This window comes from Carlito syrichta, unplaced genomic scaffold, assembly GCF_000164805.1.
Source record: "Carlito syrichta isolate Samal-C Ts95f unplaced genomic scaffold, Tarsius_syrichta-2.0.1 Scaffold315403, whole genome shotgun sequence".
NCBI lineage: Eukaryota > Metazoa > Chordata > Mammalia > Primates > Tarsiidae > Carlito > Carlito syrichta.
In genome coordinates, this window is record NW_007259499.1 from 121,138 (window position 1) to 140,738 (window position 19,601).

At 43.5% G+C, this 19,601-nt stretch overlaps 1 protein-coding gene across 1 annotated transcript; it reads left to right on the plus strand.

Moving 5' to 3' along the window:
• The first annotated feature begins 7,866 nt into the window (after window positions 1-7,866).
• CUNH2orf16 (chromosome unknown C2orf16 homolog) lies at window positions 7,867-19,392 on the plus strand. The gene is made up of 2 exons (XM_008072763.2): window positions 7,867-8,293; window positions 13,877-19,392. Exons 1-2 carry the CDS (start codon window positions 7,867-7,869, stop codon window positions 19,390-19,392), a joined length of 5,943 nt encoding a protein of 1,980 aa, XP_008070954.2.
• The last annotated feature ends 209 nt before the right edge of the window (window positions 19,393-19,601 follow it).

Here is a 19,601-nt window from a genome sequence, read left to right on the forward strand (position 1 = left end):
AATCCACTCACCTCAGCCTCCCAAATGCGCGGGATTACAGGCTGAGCCACCGAGCCCGGCTAATAGTTTTTGTTTGGCTGAAAATTCTTTCTTTTTTTCATTTTTATTTTTTTTTGAGTTGGAGTCTCACTCTGTCTCCCAGACTGGAGTATAGTGGCACGCTCCAGGCCACCGCAGCCTTAAGCTGCTGGGCTCCGGTGATCCTTCTGCCTCAGCCTTCCAAGTAGCTGGAACTACAGGTGTGTGCTACCACGCCCGGCTATGAAAATTATTTCACCCTAAAATTTGAAGAGCAGTTTCACTAAGTATAAAAGTCTAGGTGGGCAGTTATTTCCTTTTAGCAAATTAAAGAATGTCATTCTATAGTTTTCTGACTTCCAATATTTCTAATAGGATATAAACTTTTCATCTGGGCACGGTGGCTCATGCATATAATACCAGCACTTTTGGAAGATGAGGTGAGAGGATTTCCTGAGCCCTCAGGTTCAAGACTAGCCTGGGCAACTTGGCGAGACCTCATCTCTACAATAAATAAAAAAATTAGGCGGTGATGGTGGTGTGTGCCTGTAGTTCCAGCTACTTGGAAGGCTGAGGTGGAAGGATTGCCTGAGCCCAGCAGGCCAAGGCTGCAGTGACCATGCAGTGTGCCACTGTACTCCAGCTTGGGTGACAGACTGAAACTCAAACTCAAAAAAAAAAAAAAAAAAAAGAAAGAAACTATTCATTCATTTTATAGCTGTTTTGAATATAATGTGTCGACTCTTGGCCAAAGAGCTGCCTGCCCCCTCTCTCCTCCCCACCTTCTCCCTCTTTCTCTCTCTCTCTCTTTCTCCACCACCTACAGAAAAAAAGAAAAAAAAAGAATATAATGTGTCTTTTATCTTTTGGCCTGGGTGACAGAGTGAGACCCTGATTCATTAATAAATAAATAAATAAGTAAATAAAATAAGAGAAAGAAAAAAAGAAATGAGGTCTAGCTATGTTGCTCCGGCTGGTTTCAAACTCCTGGGATTCAGCAACCCTCCTGCCTCAGCCTCCCAAAGTGTTAAGATTACAGGTGTGAGCTGGGCTCGGTGGCTCAGCCTATAATCCCGTGCCTTTGGGAGGCTGAGGTGAGTGGATTGCCTGAGCCTGCAGGTTCGAGACCTGCCTGGGCAACTTGGCGAGACCTCATCTCTACAATAAATCAAAAAATTAGCTGGGCATGGTGGCAGGCGCCTGTAGTTCCAGCTACTTGGAAGGCTGAGGCGGAAGGATCGCCAGAGCCCAGCAGGTCGAGCCTGCGGTGGCTGGGAGTGACCTCTGCACTCCAATCTGGGCGACAGAATGAGACTCCAACTCACAAAAAAAAAAAGAAAAGAAAAGAAAAGAAAAAGATTACAGGTGTGAATCACTGCACCCAGCCTCATTCAGTCCCATCTTCTAGCAAATATGGCTTTTTTTTTTTTTTTAGCTGGAGTCTCATTCCATCACCCAGGCTAGAGTGCAGTGGCACGCACACTCATGGCCACCCCAGCATTGACCTGCTGGGCTCTGGCGATCCTTCCGTCTCAGTCTTCCAAGTTGCTGAAGCTATGGTCTTCCACGTCTGGCTAATTTTTGATTTATTGTAGAGAGGAGGTCTCGCCAAGTTGCCTGGCTGGTCTTGAACTCATGGGGTCAGGCAATCCCCTTACCTCTCAGCCTTTTGAGTAGCTGGAACTACAGGCATGTGCTACCACGCCCGGCCAACATGGCAATTTTTAATTGAATACCAGACATTGTATATGGGAAGTTGGAGATAATTCAAGGCTCTGGGTAAAGATACATTCCTCAAGGGAGTAGAGTTATTTTAGCTTCTGGCAGTCATTTAGATTTAGAATCATTTCAATTCAATCAGCGATCGAATTTATCAGAGGCTGAGCTTCAATTTTTGATCCTAGTTTATTTTAGGTTTATTCCTACTCCTGGGTATAGCCTTTGGATGTCCTAACTAAAAGCCTGGGATATTTGAGTAAGTGCTCAATAAGTGACTCATGCATAAATGAATGAAGTATTCATTAATGATGTGGTTATGGATGCTATTGTATCACTGTTTGATCCATAAAATGTGTCAATATCTGATATCTACGAGATGAGATGTGCTGTCAATAAAGTATCTAACCTAGAACATAATCTGATTTGCTCTTTTCTTTTTTGTGCTTCTTTAGACTCCAAAGCAGCATAGACTAAAAAAGATCCAGAAACTCACAGGTCAGAAAGAGCCCATCTTTTACTCTTCAGCTCCAGGTTATTGACAGATCAATTGTGCGCCTGCTTTAAGGCGCCAGTCTTAAGTAGCAGGTGGTGGGAGATTGAAAAGGAGGATGAAAATGGGAGAAACGTGCCTATTTTTTCTAGCATCTCCCATTGCAAAGAGATGTATACAGATCATGTCTTTCCATGGTTCCTTTCCTTTTGAGGCAAAGCCCAGAGGATTGAGAAAGAAAATTGGTGAGAATGGAGAAAGGGACAAAGGGTAACTACTAAGAGTTTGGTGAGGGAAGTTTCAATCTCTTCATTTCCCCACCACAGAAACTGGATAGACTCCTTTGGAGGAAGATATGTATTATGGTCCCTGTTTCCCCGCTCTGACTGCTTATTGCCATGATTGTTCCTGCTCTTCCCAGTGTAATAGCTTACATCCCCTACATGATGAAGACAGACTAGAATAGGCTTTTGAAAAAACTTGGGACTTGAGATCTCAAGTCCGAGATCTGCCACTAATTAGCTTTATGATCTCGGGTATAACTTCATCGTTGTTTCCTTGTTTGCAAAATGAGGGGGTTGGAGTAAATGATGTCAGTAGTCATGATGCTAACAGATTCTTCACCCCTACCCCCAGGTCCACATTGGAAAGAAAATCTCAGAATGGGTCACATTGAAACTAACCTGACGCAGTGAGTGAAGCCTGTCTTCAGTCTATTCTTTTTCTCTTCTGCCTTCCTACTGATAAACTCTAAAAGTTAACAATTAAATACCTGGTTCTCTGTTTTGCCTCCCTCACTATGCCTTTCTTTTTATTTATTTATTTATTTATGAGATTGTGTTTCACTCTGTCACCCAGGATAGAGTGCAGTGGCATGATCATGGCTCACTGCAGCCTTGACCTTCCGGGATCAGGCAATTCTTCAGCCTCAGCCTCCTGCTTAGCTAAAGCTTTCTCCTTTCTAAGTTAAATCTCTCTTCTTCTTGGTTTCTTTAATATCAGTTAATTACAGTGACACACTCTGTTGCTTCCAGTGTTTCAGGACTCCCTGTGAGCTGGAAAGAGGAATACATACTCTGGTCAATGGACAGGAGTCTTCAACAGATCTTTCGGTACCTGGAAAATGCAAGGTGAGGGAATGTCATTTCTGGGTGGGGGATTGAAGGTGGAAGAGAACTGAAGAGGGAAGGGAGGGGGAGGAAAGAGGGAGGAGAGAGTTTTATCAGTAGGGGAAGTTCTGGGTCCAAATTTGTGTAAGGATTATTTCTGAGTGGAAGGGAACAGTTGTCTTCCTTTGTCCTGGTGAAGAAATTCTTTCTCTTTTTTTGAACTAGAAAAGGTAGGTTTATTAAAGATATGTTGTAAAGGGCACAACGGGCAGGGCAACAGCAAGAGTGTCTGCTGTCTGCTGCCAAATTTTTTCCATAAATAATTGATGTTGGGGAAAGTAACTTTTTTTTCCAGTTCTCTCTTGGGCCTAAAATATTTTGCATTTAAAATGGCCACTCTCATTCCTTTTCCCACTTCAAAGCAAATGGAAACTTTTCTCTTTATTTCTCAGATCAAGTCTTATGGAACCTGGTTTATCTGAATCACAGGATATGAGTTCTTCTTCTCAAGATATAAGTTCTTCTTCTATCTCCCCTGTTCTTGGGAATCAGGAGCCTGTTCTACCCTGCTGTGACTGTCAGAAGGCAGAACATTCTACTGACTACAGCATCTCCTCTGGATCATCATGCAATAACTCCAGCCAGTCTCACTTTTCTGTCTTTTCTGAAGGAACAACCTGGGAATTCCAGAGCCATAGTTTACCTGGTTCCTTGGAAAAGCAACCATCTGTGTTCAGGAACCAAGGTACATCCTTGCCTCCTTTTCAGCTGTCAGAGCCTGAGAAATCAAAACTTTTGCAGAATTTGGCAAGCCTTTCATCCTTACAACCGCAAAGCTCTTTTATCAACTCTAATTTTGAACCCCTAAATATCTGCAAACAAAAAGAGAAAACAAAAAATGAGAGAAGGAGCAAGAGTCATTTGACATCAGATCATGAACCAAATTCTGTTTCCAAGGAGAGACCACAACTCTCAGGGTGGGGTTCAATCCAACTCTCTCCTTTGGCTAGAAGGGAGCTAGAAGGACATATGTCTTGGAAGGTTGGTACTTTGCAGAAACAAATAGTGCCTCTGCCTGTGAGGGAATCACAGGCAATGCTGAATTACTTAATTGAAGTACAAGGAGGAGTCCCTGAACCAGAGAAACCCCAAACGCAGTTATCTATGCCCATTTGTCAAAGCACTGAGCAAAATAACAATAAATCCCCAGACCTTCCATCATTTCAGCTCCATGTGAACATTGGAGTCGAATCTGGATTAAGTAGGACAGAAACAAAATTTTCACAGTCACTTATCTCGGGTAGGCAGTTACAGCCTGGGGACAACCTTCAAAGCCTCGGATCCAAGCCTTTAGTTACCTCAATGGGTATTCTACCTCCCAGAAGTTTAGGAGCTAATGTAATTCAAGAGGAAACTACTTCACTGAAGAAAGACCCAAAACACGTTCTAGAGCTTAGTGTAGGGCAGAGGGTCATTGGTCTGCCAGAAACGATACAGCAGCATAAGACACAAGTGACTAATATGGAGTTGACCTCAAGACTACCATATCAAGTCACAGATAGCATAAAGGTAACTCCACTGGCTTTACTTCAGGTCATGGATTCAATGGGGAAGATCCCAGAGCCACAATCAGAAGTGATAGAATCTGTGGGTTTGTTCCTACAGCCACAAAATCAAGTTGTAAAACCAATGGAAGCCATGGAAACAGTAAGTGTAACCCTAAAGCCATGGAATCAGGTCATTGAATCAGTGGAGATGACCCCAAGGCCTCAACACCAAGTTATGAAATTAGAGAGGATGGCTTCAAGACTACTGAATCAAGTCACAGATAATGTAAAGGTAACTCCTGCAGCACTGCTTCAAGTCATGGATTCTATGGGGATGATTAACAGATCACATCCACATATAGAATCAGTGGGAATGATCCCAGCACCACAATATCAAGTTATGGAGTCAGTGAAGATGAACACATTGTTGAACCATCAAGCCACAGAACCCGAAAAGATGAATCTAAGACCACAACATGAAGTTTTGGAAACTACAGAAATGATCCCAGGGCCACAGCATAAAGTCATGGAATCGGTGGGCATAACTTCATGGTCACGAAGTCAAGTCATAGAACAAGCAAAGAGTACTACAGGGCCAATACATCAAAACACAAAATCACTGGAAATTATCTCAGCACCATTGCATCAAGTCATGAGTAATGTGAAAATAACTCCAGTTGCACTATTACAAGCCATGGATTACATAGGGATCATTCCACCAGCACAGTCTCATGTAGAATCCTGGAGTTTGACCCCAGGTTCACAGTTGCAAGGTAGGAAAACCATCCATTTGGTCCTACCACCAGAGTTTCAAGATATAAACACTATGGAGTTGACCCTAAGACCATTACTGGAAAATACAGAATTTGTGAAGTTGGCCCCAAATTCACCATTACAGGACATCAGACCTGAGAAGACAGACCTAGTACTACAGCTTGAAGATGTACAAACTCCACAAATGAAAGAATGTAGGAGGTTAATTCCTGAGATACAGGTGCAAAGTACAAAATATGGGGAATTGAACAAAGGGACACAAATTCAAGCAGTAAAATCTGCTTCATCTGTAGAGATGAACTCCAAACCAAATGATCAAGCCAGAGAGTCTGAAGGATTAGCCACATGGCATCAAGCCTCAGAATGTTTAGGGATGATCTCAGAGCCAGGGTATCAAGGAACAGAAGAGAAGTTGACCTCTGACACTTGTCACCAAGTGGAGGAATCTATTGCATTGAAACAGTCATCTTTAGAAATTATCCCAGGGCCACTGAGCCAAGCTTCAGAATCTATAGAGATAAACTCAATATCATTCCAAGGCACCCCTGAGACAACACATCAACTTGTAAATGCAGTAGGGGAAATTCCAGCATCACAACACATAATAAAAGAATCTCTGGATTTGATGCCAGGATCAGAAAAGCAAAGTGTGAAATCAGAATTGTTGACCCCAGAACCACAGCCTCAAGGTACTAAATGTGTTCATCTGAATCTAGGACCATGTGCAGAAGTTGCTGAGTTGTCAGAGTTACCCCTCAGATCTGAATATGAAGATACGGAAACTATGCGACTGGTATTGCCTCAAGTTGATAACACCCAGGGGGTCATCCCAATACCATCATATTCAGAGACAGAATCTTTGGAGTTGACTCTAGGACAAGGGATGCGATCTGAGAAATCAGAACCACTACTACAAAATTTGAAGTCTGTGGAGTTAACCTGTGAGTCATCCCCATTAGTGGTAGGATCCAAAGAGTTAATTACAGAAACAGAAACAAAACCACATGTTATGGACTTGAGCCCAGAGCCACAACTCCAGAGAGCAAAGTACAGGCAGTTTGATCTACAGCCACAGTTGCAAGATGTAACATATGTGAATTTAATCCAACGGAATACTACAGGAGTAGTTGAATCTGATAAGATGATACTAGAACCCGTGATACGTGTGTCATTGGAGGCATTGAGTAAGGGGGCACATCTCCAAGATGTGCAATCTGTGGATTTAAATCTGGGCCCACGGCAACCAAGTATTAAATATTCTGGATTGACCCCAGGGTCACAGTTGCAAAGTGTCAGTTTTTGCAAGTTATCTCCAGAGCCACTTCTTCAAAGAGAAAGGTCTGTAGATTTAATCTCGGGGTTCCCACAGTATGGTGTGAAATCTGATGAATTGACCTCAGATTCCCCAATGCAAAAAGTCAAATCGTTGGATTCTATCCCAGGAACAAAGCTTCAAAGTGTCAAATTTGTACATTTGACTCCAGAACCACAACCTCAAGGTGTGGAATTAAACCCAGGACCATCCTTGCAAGATGTCAGATTTTCTGATCTGATCCAAGAACCAAAGCATCAAGGTTTCAAACAAATGCAGTTGATACCAGGAACTCAGCTTGAAGATATAAAGTCTCTAGGGTTTGTACCAGAGTCATCTCTGCAGTTAAGCCAAGGGCCACATGTTGAAGGTATGAAATCTGTTTTGCCTACTGAAGGATCACAGTTTCACAGCATGAACTCTGTTAACCTGACCTCAGAACTACAATCTCAAGATGTAAAATCTGAGGAGGTAAAGCTAGGGCTACAGCAGCAAGATAGCAAGTGTTCTGAATTGATTTCAGGGCCAAAGCTTCAACATGTCAAAATTGGGGAGCAAACCCCAGAATCAATGTTTCCAGGGTTTCAAGGTATGAAACAAGAACAGCCTGACCCAGAGCCATGGCTACAAGATGTCAAATGTTTTGATTTGACACCAGGAGCTCAGCCTCAAGGTATGAATTCTTCTGAATTGAACCAAGGACCACAATTACAAGATTTAAATCCTGTGGAGTGGGCCCCAGTCTCAAAACTGCAAGGTTTAAAATCTGAGAAGCTCATTCCAGAGCCACAGCTAGAAGAAATGAAATCTGTGGAGTTAACCCTAGGGCCACATTTGGGAAGTATGAAATCTGTGACATTTACACCAAAGCCAGAGCTGGGAGATGTCAAATCTATGATGTTAGCCCCAGGGCCACAAGCAGAAAGTGAGCAACTAGGGGAGCTAACCTCAGACTCAGAGCTTCAATCTGAGTTGCTGACCTCAGGATCACAGTTGGAAGTTATGAAATCTGTGGCCTTAACTCCGGGACCACACCTGGAAAGTATAAAATCTATGGAGATAGCCCCAAATCCACAGCTGGAAGGTGGGCAATCTGTGGAGATAAACCTGGAATCACAGATAGATGTCATATCTGTGGAATCCACCCCTGATTCCAAGCCTCAAGGTGTGAACTCTGTGGAGTTGACTCCAGGTTCAAGAATTCAAGATTTAAAAACTGGAGAGTTGGTCCCAGGTATACAGCTGCAAGATTTGAAAGCTGTGGAATTACAACTTGGGCAAGATGAGAAGTTCATGGTTTTTGCACCAGGGCTGTTGCCTCAAGGTAAATCTATGGAAATGCTTCAAGAGCCTCAACTACAAGGTGTGGAACCTGAGGAAATGACTTCAGAGTCACAAATGCAAGGTATGAAATTCATGCCGATTACTCCACGTTTAAAGTTTCAAAGTTTAAAATCTGCAGAGAAGCCTCCAGATCCACAGCTGCAATGTGTAAACTCTGTGAAGTTGACTCCAAGTCTAGAGATGCAGGCAGTAGAATCTGTAACCGCAATACAAGAGTTTAAAGGTATAAAATCTGTGGATTTAGCCCTAAAGCAACAGTTTCAAGAAATAGTACCTCTGGATTTAACTCCTGGGCCCGAACAGGAAGGTCAGGTATCTGTAAATTCACTAGAGCAGCAATGTGTGAATTTTCAGCAAGTACAAAGAGAGTCTGAATCAGGAGGTGTAATGTCTTTGGAATTAATTCCAGAGATAAAATTTGAAGGCATAAAATCTGTAGATTTCAACTCTGAGCAACAGTTGGAAGGTATGAAATCATTTGAATTGACGGCAGAATCAAATATGCAAGATATAAAAGCTAAAGAGTTCAAATGTGAACCACAGTTGCAAAGTATGAAATCTCCCAAATTGACCCCAGGACCACAGTTGCACCAAGTGAAACCCTTGGGCTCAACTTCAAAGCCACCGCTTCAAAGTGTGAAAATTGTGGAACTAAACAAAGAGCCAGTACTTGGAAGAAGGAAATCTGTTCAGTGGCTACCAAGATCTGAGTTCCAAGGTATAAAATCTGTAGGGTTAAATCTTGGGTCACAATCTCATGGTGTCAGACCTGCAGAGCTGAAACTTTCCATAAAGTTGGGAGATGCGAAGTCATCTGAATTGACTCCAGGTCCAAAAATACAAGGCTCAAAGTCTATGGAGTTTAACCTTGGGCGACAATTGCAGTGTATAAAACCTCCTGAGTTGTCCACAGGTCCACAGCTGCAAAAAAGGAAAATTATGGCATCAACCTCAGAGCCACGGTTTCAAGGTGTGAAAACTGTGGAGTTAAACCAAGAGCCACAACTTGGAAGTATGAAATTTGTGCAGTGGAAACCAGGACCTGAGTCCCAAGGTATGAAATCTGTAGGGTTAAAATTTGGGTCACAATCTCAAAGTGTCAAACATGCAGGGTTGAAACCATCTCTACAGTTGGAAAGTGTGAAGTCATCTGAATTGACTTTAGGTCTAAAACTTCAAGATGCAAAATCTATGGAGTTTAACCTTGGGCCACAGTTACAGTGTGTAAAAACTTCTGAGTTGTCCACAAGACAACAGCTGCAAAAAGGGAAGGTTCTGATGTCAACCTCAGAGCCAAAACTTCAAGGTGTGAATGCTGTAGAGTTAAATCAAGAGCCACAGCTTGGAAGTATGAAATCTGTTCAGTGGATGCCAAGACCAGAGTTCCAAGGTATGAAATCTGTGCTAAACCTTGGTTCAAAATCCCAAGGTGTCACAAGTGTAGAATCGAAACCTTTAATACAGTTAAGAGATGTGAAGTTATCTGAGTTGACTCCAAAGCCAAAACTCCAAGGTATACAACCTCTGGCATCACTCTGGGAGCATCAGTTTCAGGGGTTCAAATCTATTGATTTGAAACCTGGGCTACAGTTGAAGAGTATGAAATCATGTGATCCAATTTCAAGGCCAAAACTCTGTGATATAAAATCCATAGCACTCAAACCTGGGCTTCATTTGCAAGATGTGGAATCTTCTGAGTTGACTCCAGGACCACAGCTTCAAGTGAAACCCTCAGAGTCATCCCCAGGAACACAGCTGCAAAGTATAAAGTCTCTAGTAGTTACACAAGAGCCACAGCTTTCAGAGGTAAAATCTGGGGCATTAAGCCAAGAGCTACAATTACAAAGTGATGAGACTGTAGAAATGAACTTCCTACTACACTTGAAAAGTATGAAATCATCTGAATCGGCTCCTCAGACAGAGTTTCAAAGTATGAAATCTGAGGATTTCAACTCTGGACCACAGTGGCAAGGTATCAAATCTTCTAATTTGATACCTAAGACAAAGTCCCGAGATATGAAATTTATTGAGTTAAACCCCAGCTCACAGTTGAAAAGTATACTATTTTCTGATTTGACCTCGAGCACCAAGATTCAAGGTGTTAAATCTAAAGACTTCAAATCTGTGCCACAGTTGCAAGGTGTGAAATCTTCTGAGTCAATACTAAGAACAAAACTTCAAGAAATGAAATTGGTGGACTTCAACTCAGGTCCACAATTGGAAGACATGAAGTCTTCTAGGTTGATCATGGGTACAAAGCTTCAAGATGTAAAATCTATGGATTTCAGTTCTAGATCATACTTACAGGGTGTGAAACCTATAGAATTCAAACCTAGTCCAAAGTCACAAAGTGAAAAATCTGATTTGACCTTGGGGAGGAAATTTCCAGGAGCAAAATCTGTGAAGCTGGACTCAGGTCTACAGTTACAAGATATAAAATCTTCTCATCTGATCATGGGTACAAAGCTGCAAGATGTACAGTCGATGAAGTTCAGGTCTGGACTGTTTTCTCAAGGTATAAAACCTGAGGTGATCTCAGGGACAAAGCTTCAAGGTGTGAAATCAGTGGACTTCAATTCTGGATCACAGATAGAAAGTGAAAAATCTTCTGAGTTGATTCAAGGAACAAAACGTCAAGATGTAAAAACTGTAGAGTTCAACAGTGTTCCATGTTCACAAAGTATGACATCACCTGAATTAACACTAGAGACAAAGCTTCAATGTGGGGAGTCCATGGAATTCAACTCAGGTCCACACTTGCAAGATCTGAAATATTCTAATTTGATCCTGAGCACAAGGCTTCCAGGTGTAAAATCTATGAAATTCAATTCTGGATCACACTTGCAGGGCATGAAATCTTCTGAAGTGATCCCAGGGACAAAGCTTGAAAAAGTGAAATCTGTGGGGCTCATGCCTGGACCAATGTGGCAAGATGTAATGCCTTTGTTCAGGGTTGGAAGGCATCAGCAAGATGAGACATCTCATAAATTGAATCCCTGGCCAGAGTTTCAAAATGTAAAATTTATGGTGTTCAATACTGGGCCACATTTGCAACATAGAAAATCTTCAGAATTTTGCACAGGGACAAAATTTCAAGATGTAAAATCTATGAAATTTAATCATGAGCAACAGTTACAAGATGTGAAATTTTCTGAGTTGGGCCTGGGAAGAAGTATTCAAGGTGTGGAATCTTTAGATCTCAACCCTGGGCTACAGTTGCAAGGAATAAAATCTTCTGAGTTGTTCACAGACAGAAAATTTCCAGATGAGCAATCTCTGGAATTTAAGCATGAGCCTAAATTGCTAGGTGGGGGGAAATCCTCTGAACTAAATCTAGAGCCACAGATTCAGTGTAAAAATTGTATGTCATTCAATACTGGGCCACAGTTACAAGTTATAAAATCTTCTGAGTTGAATCCTGGATCAGAGTTTCAATGTATAAAATCTCAGGTGTTTTGCCTTGGACCACATTTGCAAGATGTGAATTCTGCATCTGTGTCAAGACCAAAACTTCAGTGTATAAATTCTACTGGGTGCAACCCTCAATCCCATGTGCAAGGTGTGAATTCTGCATCCATTTCAGAGCCACAGCATCGGTGTATAAATTCTACTGGGTACAATCCAGGACCATATTTGCAAGATGTGAAATCTTCTGAACTAACTCTAGCTTCAAAATCTCAAAGTATGAAGTGTTCTGAGTTGAATCCAGGGACAGAAATTCAAAGTGAGGTATCTATGATATTCAACTCTGGACCACATTTGCAAGATTTGAAATCTGAATTGATTCCAGAGTCAAAGTTTCTAGGTATAGCACCTATGGAATACAACCCTGGGCTCCATCTGCAAGATGTGAATTCTTCTGCATCCATTCCAGAGCCACTTCACTGTGTAAATGCTATTGGGTGCAACCCTGGGCCCCATTCGCAAGGTGTGAATTCTCCTGCATCCATTCCAGAGTCACACTGTCACTGTGTAAGTGCTATTGGGTGCAACCCTGGGCCCCATCTGCAAGGTGTATCTTCTTCTGCATCCATTTCAGGGTCACAATATCAGTGTGTAAATTCTATTGGGTGCAACTCTGGGTTGCATTTGCAAGGTATGAATTCTGCATCCATTCCAGAGCCACAACTTCACTGTGTAAAGTCTACTGTGTACAGCCCTCGGCCCCATCCACAAGGTATATATTCTTCTGCATCCACTTCAGGAACACAATATTATTGTGTAAATTTGATTGGGTACAACCCTGAGCCCCATCCACAAGGTGTATATTCTTCTACATCCATTTCAGGGTCCCAGCATCAGTGTGTAAATTCTCCTGTGTGTAACCCTGGGTCACAGTTGCAAGGTGTGAATTCTTCTGCATCCATTCCAGGGCCACAACTTCAGTGTGTAAACTCTACTGGGTGCAACCTAGGATCATATTTGTCAGGTGTGAAATCCTCTGAACTAACTCTAGTTTCAAAACCTCAAGGTATTAAGTCTGAGTTGAACCCGGGGACAGAACGTCAAAGTGAAGCATCTATGATGTTCAAACCTAGACTACGTTTGCAAGGTTTTAAATCTGAAGTGACTCCAGAGTCAACGTTTCCAGGTATAGCACCTATGGAAAACCAACCTGGGTCACAGGTACAATGCAGAAGTTCTTCTGAGTTGAATCCAGGGCCAAAATTACAATGTATAGATTCTATGGAGTGCAAACTTGGGCCACACTTGCAACATGGGAAATCTTTTGAATCGACACCAAAATCTTTTGCATTTCAAGGTATGAGATCTTCTGAGTTACATTCAGGGCTACAGTTTCAAGGTATAAAATCTGTTGTGTTTGACTCTGGGCAAAATTTGCAAGATGTAAAATGTGAATTGACTCAAGGAACAAAGTTTAAAGGTATAACACCAATGGAGTTCAACTCTGTCTCACAGCTGCAAGGTATAAATTCTTCTGAGTTGAATTCAGAGTTAAAACCTCAGTGCATAAATTCTATGAAGTTTAATCCAGGGCTGCAGATGCAAGGCATTAAACCCTCTGAATTGAACCCTGGGTCAGAATCTCAAGGTACAAAATCTAGTCTGTTCAACTGTGGGCCACATTTGAAAGGTTTGAAATCTTCTGAGTTAATTTCAGGTACAAAGTTTCAAGGAGACCAAGTTTTGGAGCACTTTGGATCACAGCAGCAAGTTGTGCAACCTGTGCTTACTTTGGGTTCTCAGTTAAAAGGTATGAAATCTGTGGCATTTTTACAAGAGCCACTGCTTAAAGATGTAAAGTCTGTGGAGTTAAACAAAGAGCCATTGCTTTGTGGCACAAATTCTATGGGATTGATTTCAGGCTCTGAGCTGCAGGACTTAAAATTAGAACCATATTTTCAAAAAGTGAAACCTGTGGAGTTAATTCCAGACCCACATCCTCAAGATATGAATTCTGGGGGACTGCCTCCACATCACAGAGAGCAATCTGTTAAGTCAAACCCATGGCCACAACCTCAAAGTGTGAATTTTTTAGGGTTAAGATCATGCCTCAGGTCAAAATGTGTTGAATCTGTGGCCTCTGCACCATATTTTCAAGATGTAAAACCTGTGGAGTTGATATCAGGGTCCCAACAGCAAGATATGAATTGTCGAGAGTTAACTTCAGGATGGCAAGGAGTGAAATCAGTAATGTTGGCACAAGAGCCAACTAGGAGGTTCCCACCAGGACCAATGTTGACTAGTGTCAGATTTTCAAATTTGTCTCCAGAATCTCAGCAACAAGGTATGAAATCTTTAGAGTTTACTCCAGAGTCAAAATTGCAAAGTATAAAATATGGGAAATTGTCTCCAATGTCTTTGCAGCAAACTACAAAATCTGTGGAGTTAGCACAAGGGTCACTCCTTCAAAGAGTGAAATGTGGGGAACAAATTCTAAGAACGAATTATCAAATAGCAGAATCCTCTGAAATAACTCCTAGACCAGGGTTTCAGTCTGCAAAATATGCAGAGATGATCCCAAAGCCAAGGCATCAAGTCCCTAAATCTGTGAATTTGATTTCAATGCCAATTTATCCAGCCACAGAATCTTCAGAAATAGCCCAAGGGTTGGCACAGAAAGGCACTGAAACTGTAGATACATTTGTGGGGTTGACCCCAAAGTCAACAGGTAAAGACATGGAGTCATCAGGGATGCCGCTGCAGCTGGATCTTCCAGTATCAAAATTCGTTGATCTGACTCCAGTGCTGCTGGATCAAGGCTCAAAATCCTTAGAATTAACTCCAGAGAAAAACTACCAAGTCCCAGAAACTCTGGAATCATTGTCTCCATCATGGCCTCAAGTTAAGGACTTGGGGGAGTTATATATGGGGCCTCTGCAGCAAGTCGTGGAATCTGAAGAGATTTCCCTGGAGCTCAAACACCACACAGAAGCTATGGGGTTGACCTCTGAGGCAAGGCTTCAAGGAAAGGAATTCCTTGGAATGACCCCACTACCAATAAGTCAAGTCAATGGATGTGCAGAGAGATCTCCAAGGCCGTATCCTCAAGATTTAGAACCTGTGGAGCCAATCTCTGAAAAAAGACTGCAAAGGGAAGAATCTGTAGTATTGATTCCAAAGTCATTACATCACATTCCAGATTCTGTTTCAGGGATGGCACCAAGGCTAGGACATCAAGTCCCTGAATTTGTGGAGCTGACTTCTGAGACAGGGCTGCGAGTGGAGAAAACTTTGGAATTGACCCCAAAATCACAGAATCATGTGGGATCTTTAGGGATAATATTAGGGTTAGGACATCAAGTCCAAGAATCTGTAAATTCGTCCTCTAAGCCATGGCTGCAAGTAGAAAAATCTTTAAAGTTGTCTCCAAAGCAAACAAGTCAAGTTGTGAGACATGCAGAATCTGTAGAACTCACCTCTGAGACATGGCAGCAAAGGGAGGTATCAGTGGGACAAACACAGTCAGATAATCAAAGTATAAACTATTCAGGGATAGCTCCAGGACCACTGGGTCAAATTATAGAATTTATGAGGATTAGTCCAGAGCCATTAGATCAAGTCACAGAATCTGCAAGAACACAGCTTCAAGTTGCTCAATCACAGGGGGTGAGCCCAGCAGATTCCCCAAAAGTTATTCTGTCTGTGAAAGTGACCCCTGGGCCACCATTTCAGGTTGCAAAGTCTGTGACAATACCAGGGGCAATCCCTCAAATGGGAGAATGTGTTGAGTTGACTCCAGAACTGCAAGATGTGAGACCTTCAGAGTTTGCTTCAAGGCTATGGTCCCAAGATGTGAACCCTAAAAAATTAATCTCAGAGCCAACACACCAAATTTTGGAAACAATGGAGTTGACAGGGTTTCAAATTGTAAAGACGATATTAGTCCCTGGGCCACTCCCTCAAATCATAAAATCTGAGGAATTAGCACCAGGACCAGTTCCTCAGATTGTAGAACCAATAAGAATAGCCCTAGAATCAGGAATTGAAGTATTGGATTGTTTGGATTTACTCTCAAGGTCACATATTCAAGAACTAATAGAACCTGTAGAATTAACTCCATGGCCAAATAGTCAAGTGAAATCTGAAGAATTAATCTCACAGCAAACATCTCCATTTGAAGAACCTATAGTATTGACTCATAAACAAGGGCTTCAGGCTGTGAAATCTATCGTGATAAAAACAGAGCCTCCTAAAGTTGTGGAATGTGAGAATTTGAATCTAGAACAAATGAGTCAGAATAGGGAGTCTGAGGAATTAAAAACAGAAGAGGTACAAGTAGGAACTTCCTTCTCTAGTTTCCTACACAGCTCTTCAACCCCGTTCATTTCAAGCTCTGTCAAAACAACATCTGAGTTGGCAGGACTCCGGGATTCTGGGATGCCAGAAGTATCAAGATCTTTGGATACAACAGACTTTGAAACAGGTATTTTGCAGCCTGAAGAGTCCTATATAGGCCCTACTATGATACAGTCTTCAATTCTTCCCTTGGCCCTTCATAATCAACCCTCTGATAAGATAGCTAACACTGTGGAAAACTTATGTCCTGCGATCCTAGGAGTGGATGTCATATCCAAGGAAAGAACTAAGAGGAAGCAGTTGGAGAACTCATTCCGGAGACATCCACCACGAAGCTGGAGATCACCATCTGGGACATTCCAGGAAGAGCCAGCAGTTCGAAGAGGCCTTTCTAATTCTTTCCTGGGCAGACAACAGAATGTCTGGGAGAGTCATACCTGGAGGCAGCGATTACCTAGAAAATATCTCTCCACTATGCTAATGTTGGGAAATGTCTTGGGGACCACTATGGAAAGGAAGCTTTTTTCTCGAACATCTTTAGCAGAAAGAGCCACTGCAGATAAGTGTCAAGCTATTCAAAATTTATTTGGGGTTCCAGCTGAACTGATGGAATTTTCCCAGAGCCTGCTAGAGAAGGGCCCAGGTACTATTTCTCAGCGTTCAGTGGTCAAAAACTATATTCAGAGACATACTTTATGCCATGGTCCTGATAAAAGAATGTCCTTAAGGATATGGACACGTGGCTCCACATCTTCCATAATACAGCAATACTCTGGGACTATAATGGGAATAAAGAAAACAAATTTGAGGCTCAGTGATATATCCCAGGAAGCCATTCAGCACATACCTATCTCATGTGTAGGGGACCAGCTTCCTGCCCCAGTAAAGTCAAGGTCTTCCCTCAGGATATTTTACAATAGGGAAGATCCTGTTCCAATGGAAGGGAGCATGAGCTCACAGAGTGATTCACAGACAAGGATTTTTGAGCCCCAACATTCCCTCAAGCCAAGTTATCTTTCCCAGACCACCACTGACTTCTCTGAACAGTGCCAGTTGCTACAGGATCTGCAGCTAAAAATAGCAGCAAAACTGTTAAGGAATCAAATACCCCCCAATATGCCTCCACCTCTAGCTTCAGGTCTGGTCCTAAAATACCCTATCTGTCTACAGTGTGGCCGGTGTTCAGGATTTAATTGCTGCCATAAATTACAGGCCACTTTTGGGCCTTATCTTCTTATATATCCACAACTCCACCTTGTAAGCACTCCTGAAGGCCATGGTGAGATTCGGTTGCATCTTGGCTTCAGGTTGCTGACTGGGAAAAGACCCCAAGTCTCAAAGTATGATGAAAGAGATAGACCTATCATACCAAGGAGCTCTATATCACAATCAAAAAGGAAAGCTAAAATCTATACTCAAGCTTCCAAGAGTTCTACTCCTACAATAGATTTTCAGTCCGAGTCTTCCCAGTCTCCTGCTTCTTCTGTACAAGTTCACACCAGGCAATGGCAATGTGGCAGCCCTAGACTAGTAGAAAAGACCGAAAATAGAGAGCATGAGCATTATGAATGCACTCAAGTTCACATGCTACCAGAGAGTGACTCTGAAAGCAATTACAAGAAAAAATGGGCTAAAGTGAGAACCAAGAAGACCTCTGATTTAAAACGTCCCAAGAGGAGAATCAACAAGGGAAGTAGAAAACAAAATGCAAAGTTCTACACAAACAGTAGAACCACAATAGAGAGTACCTCTAGGGAATTACCAGCTTTAAGAAGGAAGAGGGTTGGAACAGCTCAGACAAGTACTGCTGCCTCTTTAAAAAGACCACCTAAGAAATACTCCCAAACCAAGTTCTTGCAATTGCTTTTTCAGGGCCTCAGGCAAGCATTTCAAACAGTACACAGGGTTTTAGCTTCTGCTGGGCAGAAGCCTGAGGATAAAACAAGGCCAGACAATTTGCAGTCAAGCAAAAAGTACCTGCCAAAACAAAAAGTCACAGACTATTGCTTACCAACAGATATCAAAAGAGACAGGAAGCCAGTTGACAAGCTAAGGCCAACAGGCTCAGCCACTAAGCAGGGGGACGTATTATGGGGAGCAACAGACCAATGTAGATCAGCTCAACAGCCAAAAAGTGATGGCTCTCTTCAACTAGGACCTCTCCAGCTGCCTAAGCCCATAGGTTCCCAAAGAGATACCACTTTCCAGATGATCTCAGTTGGGCATTTGGGTACAGTTCAAAAAAACAGCAGTAGCAGATCAAAGAAAGACTTCTGCAGAAATGAAATCTCCAGCCAGGAGTCTAAGAACTTGGCCACGCTAGGAACCAGAGTTCAGGCCCAAAGTAGAATCCTCCCGGGTTCCCCTATGAAGAGAAGCCGGCACAGTCACCTTAAAGAGAAGCTCATACACAAGGAGCGAAGCCACCACCGCATCTACAGAGACAGAACCCGACGGGATCCCTTTGAGAGGAGTCCTTGCAGTTCCTCTCAAAGAGACCATCGCAGACCCTTTGGGAGGAGACACCATCGTCTCTCTGAGAGAAGCTCTCGCAGTCCCTCTTGGAGAGACCATTGCAGTTCTGAGATGAGACGTCCAAGTCTGTCTGAGAGGAGCCTTCCAAGCCTCTCTCTGAGAGACCATCGCAGACTTTCCGAGAGGAGACGATACAGTCTCTCTGAGAGAAGCCCTCGAAGTCCCTCTCGAACAGACCATCGCAGATCCTCTGAGAGATGTCACAGCCTCTTGGAGAACAGTCATCACCGTCCCTCAGGGAGGAGCCAACGCAGTCCCTCAGAGAGGAGATGTCTCAGACCCTCTGAGAGGAGCCGTCCCAGTCCCTCTGAGAGGAGCCGTCCCAGTCCCTCTGAGAGGAGCCGTCGCAGTTTCTCTGAGAGGAGCCGTCGCAGTTTCTCTGAGAGGAGCCTTCGCAGTTTCTCTGAGAGGAGCCGTCCCAGTTTCTCTGAGAGGAGCCACTGCAGTCCCTCTGAGAGGAGTCGTCGCAGTCCCTCTGAGAGGAAAGCACACAGCTCCTCTGGGAAAACCCGCCACAGGCCTGAGATGAGGCAAGGCAGGCCCCCTGAGAGGAGCCATCGCAGTTCCTGTGAGAGGAGCCGTCGCAGTCCCTCCGAGAGGAGCCATCATCGCAGCCCCTCGGAGAGGGGCCGTCGCAGTCCTCCTACGGAGCGACACCAGCACAGTTCCCCCAAGGAGAGCCACCGCCGGTCCAAAGGCTTCAAGCGCGCCTCAAGCGGGTCTCCAAGGGCGCGCGCACAAAAACGCTGGAGCCGGGCGAGTGTGGAGCCCGGAGCCGGGTGAGGCCGAGTGGCCGCCTCCGCCTGGGCTCCCGCGAGTCACCGCCCGGCTGCCCTCTCAGGCTTCTCCACGCCCGGCCGCTGCCCAAGGCCGCGACCTCCGCAGTGAAGGGGCCGCCGAGTCCCTCCCCGGGGGTGGGGCAGAAGGGCCTGGCATTCTCTCGGATCAATAAAGAGGCGAAGACCAAGTCCGCGCGCGTCTGCTGGGGCCTC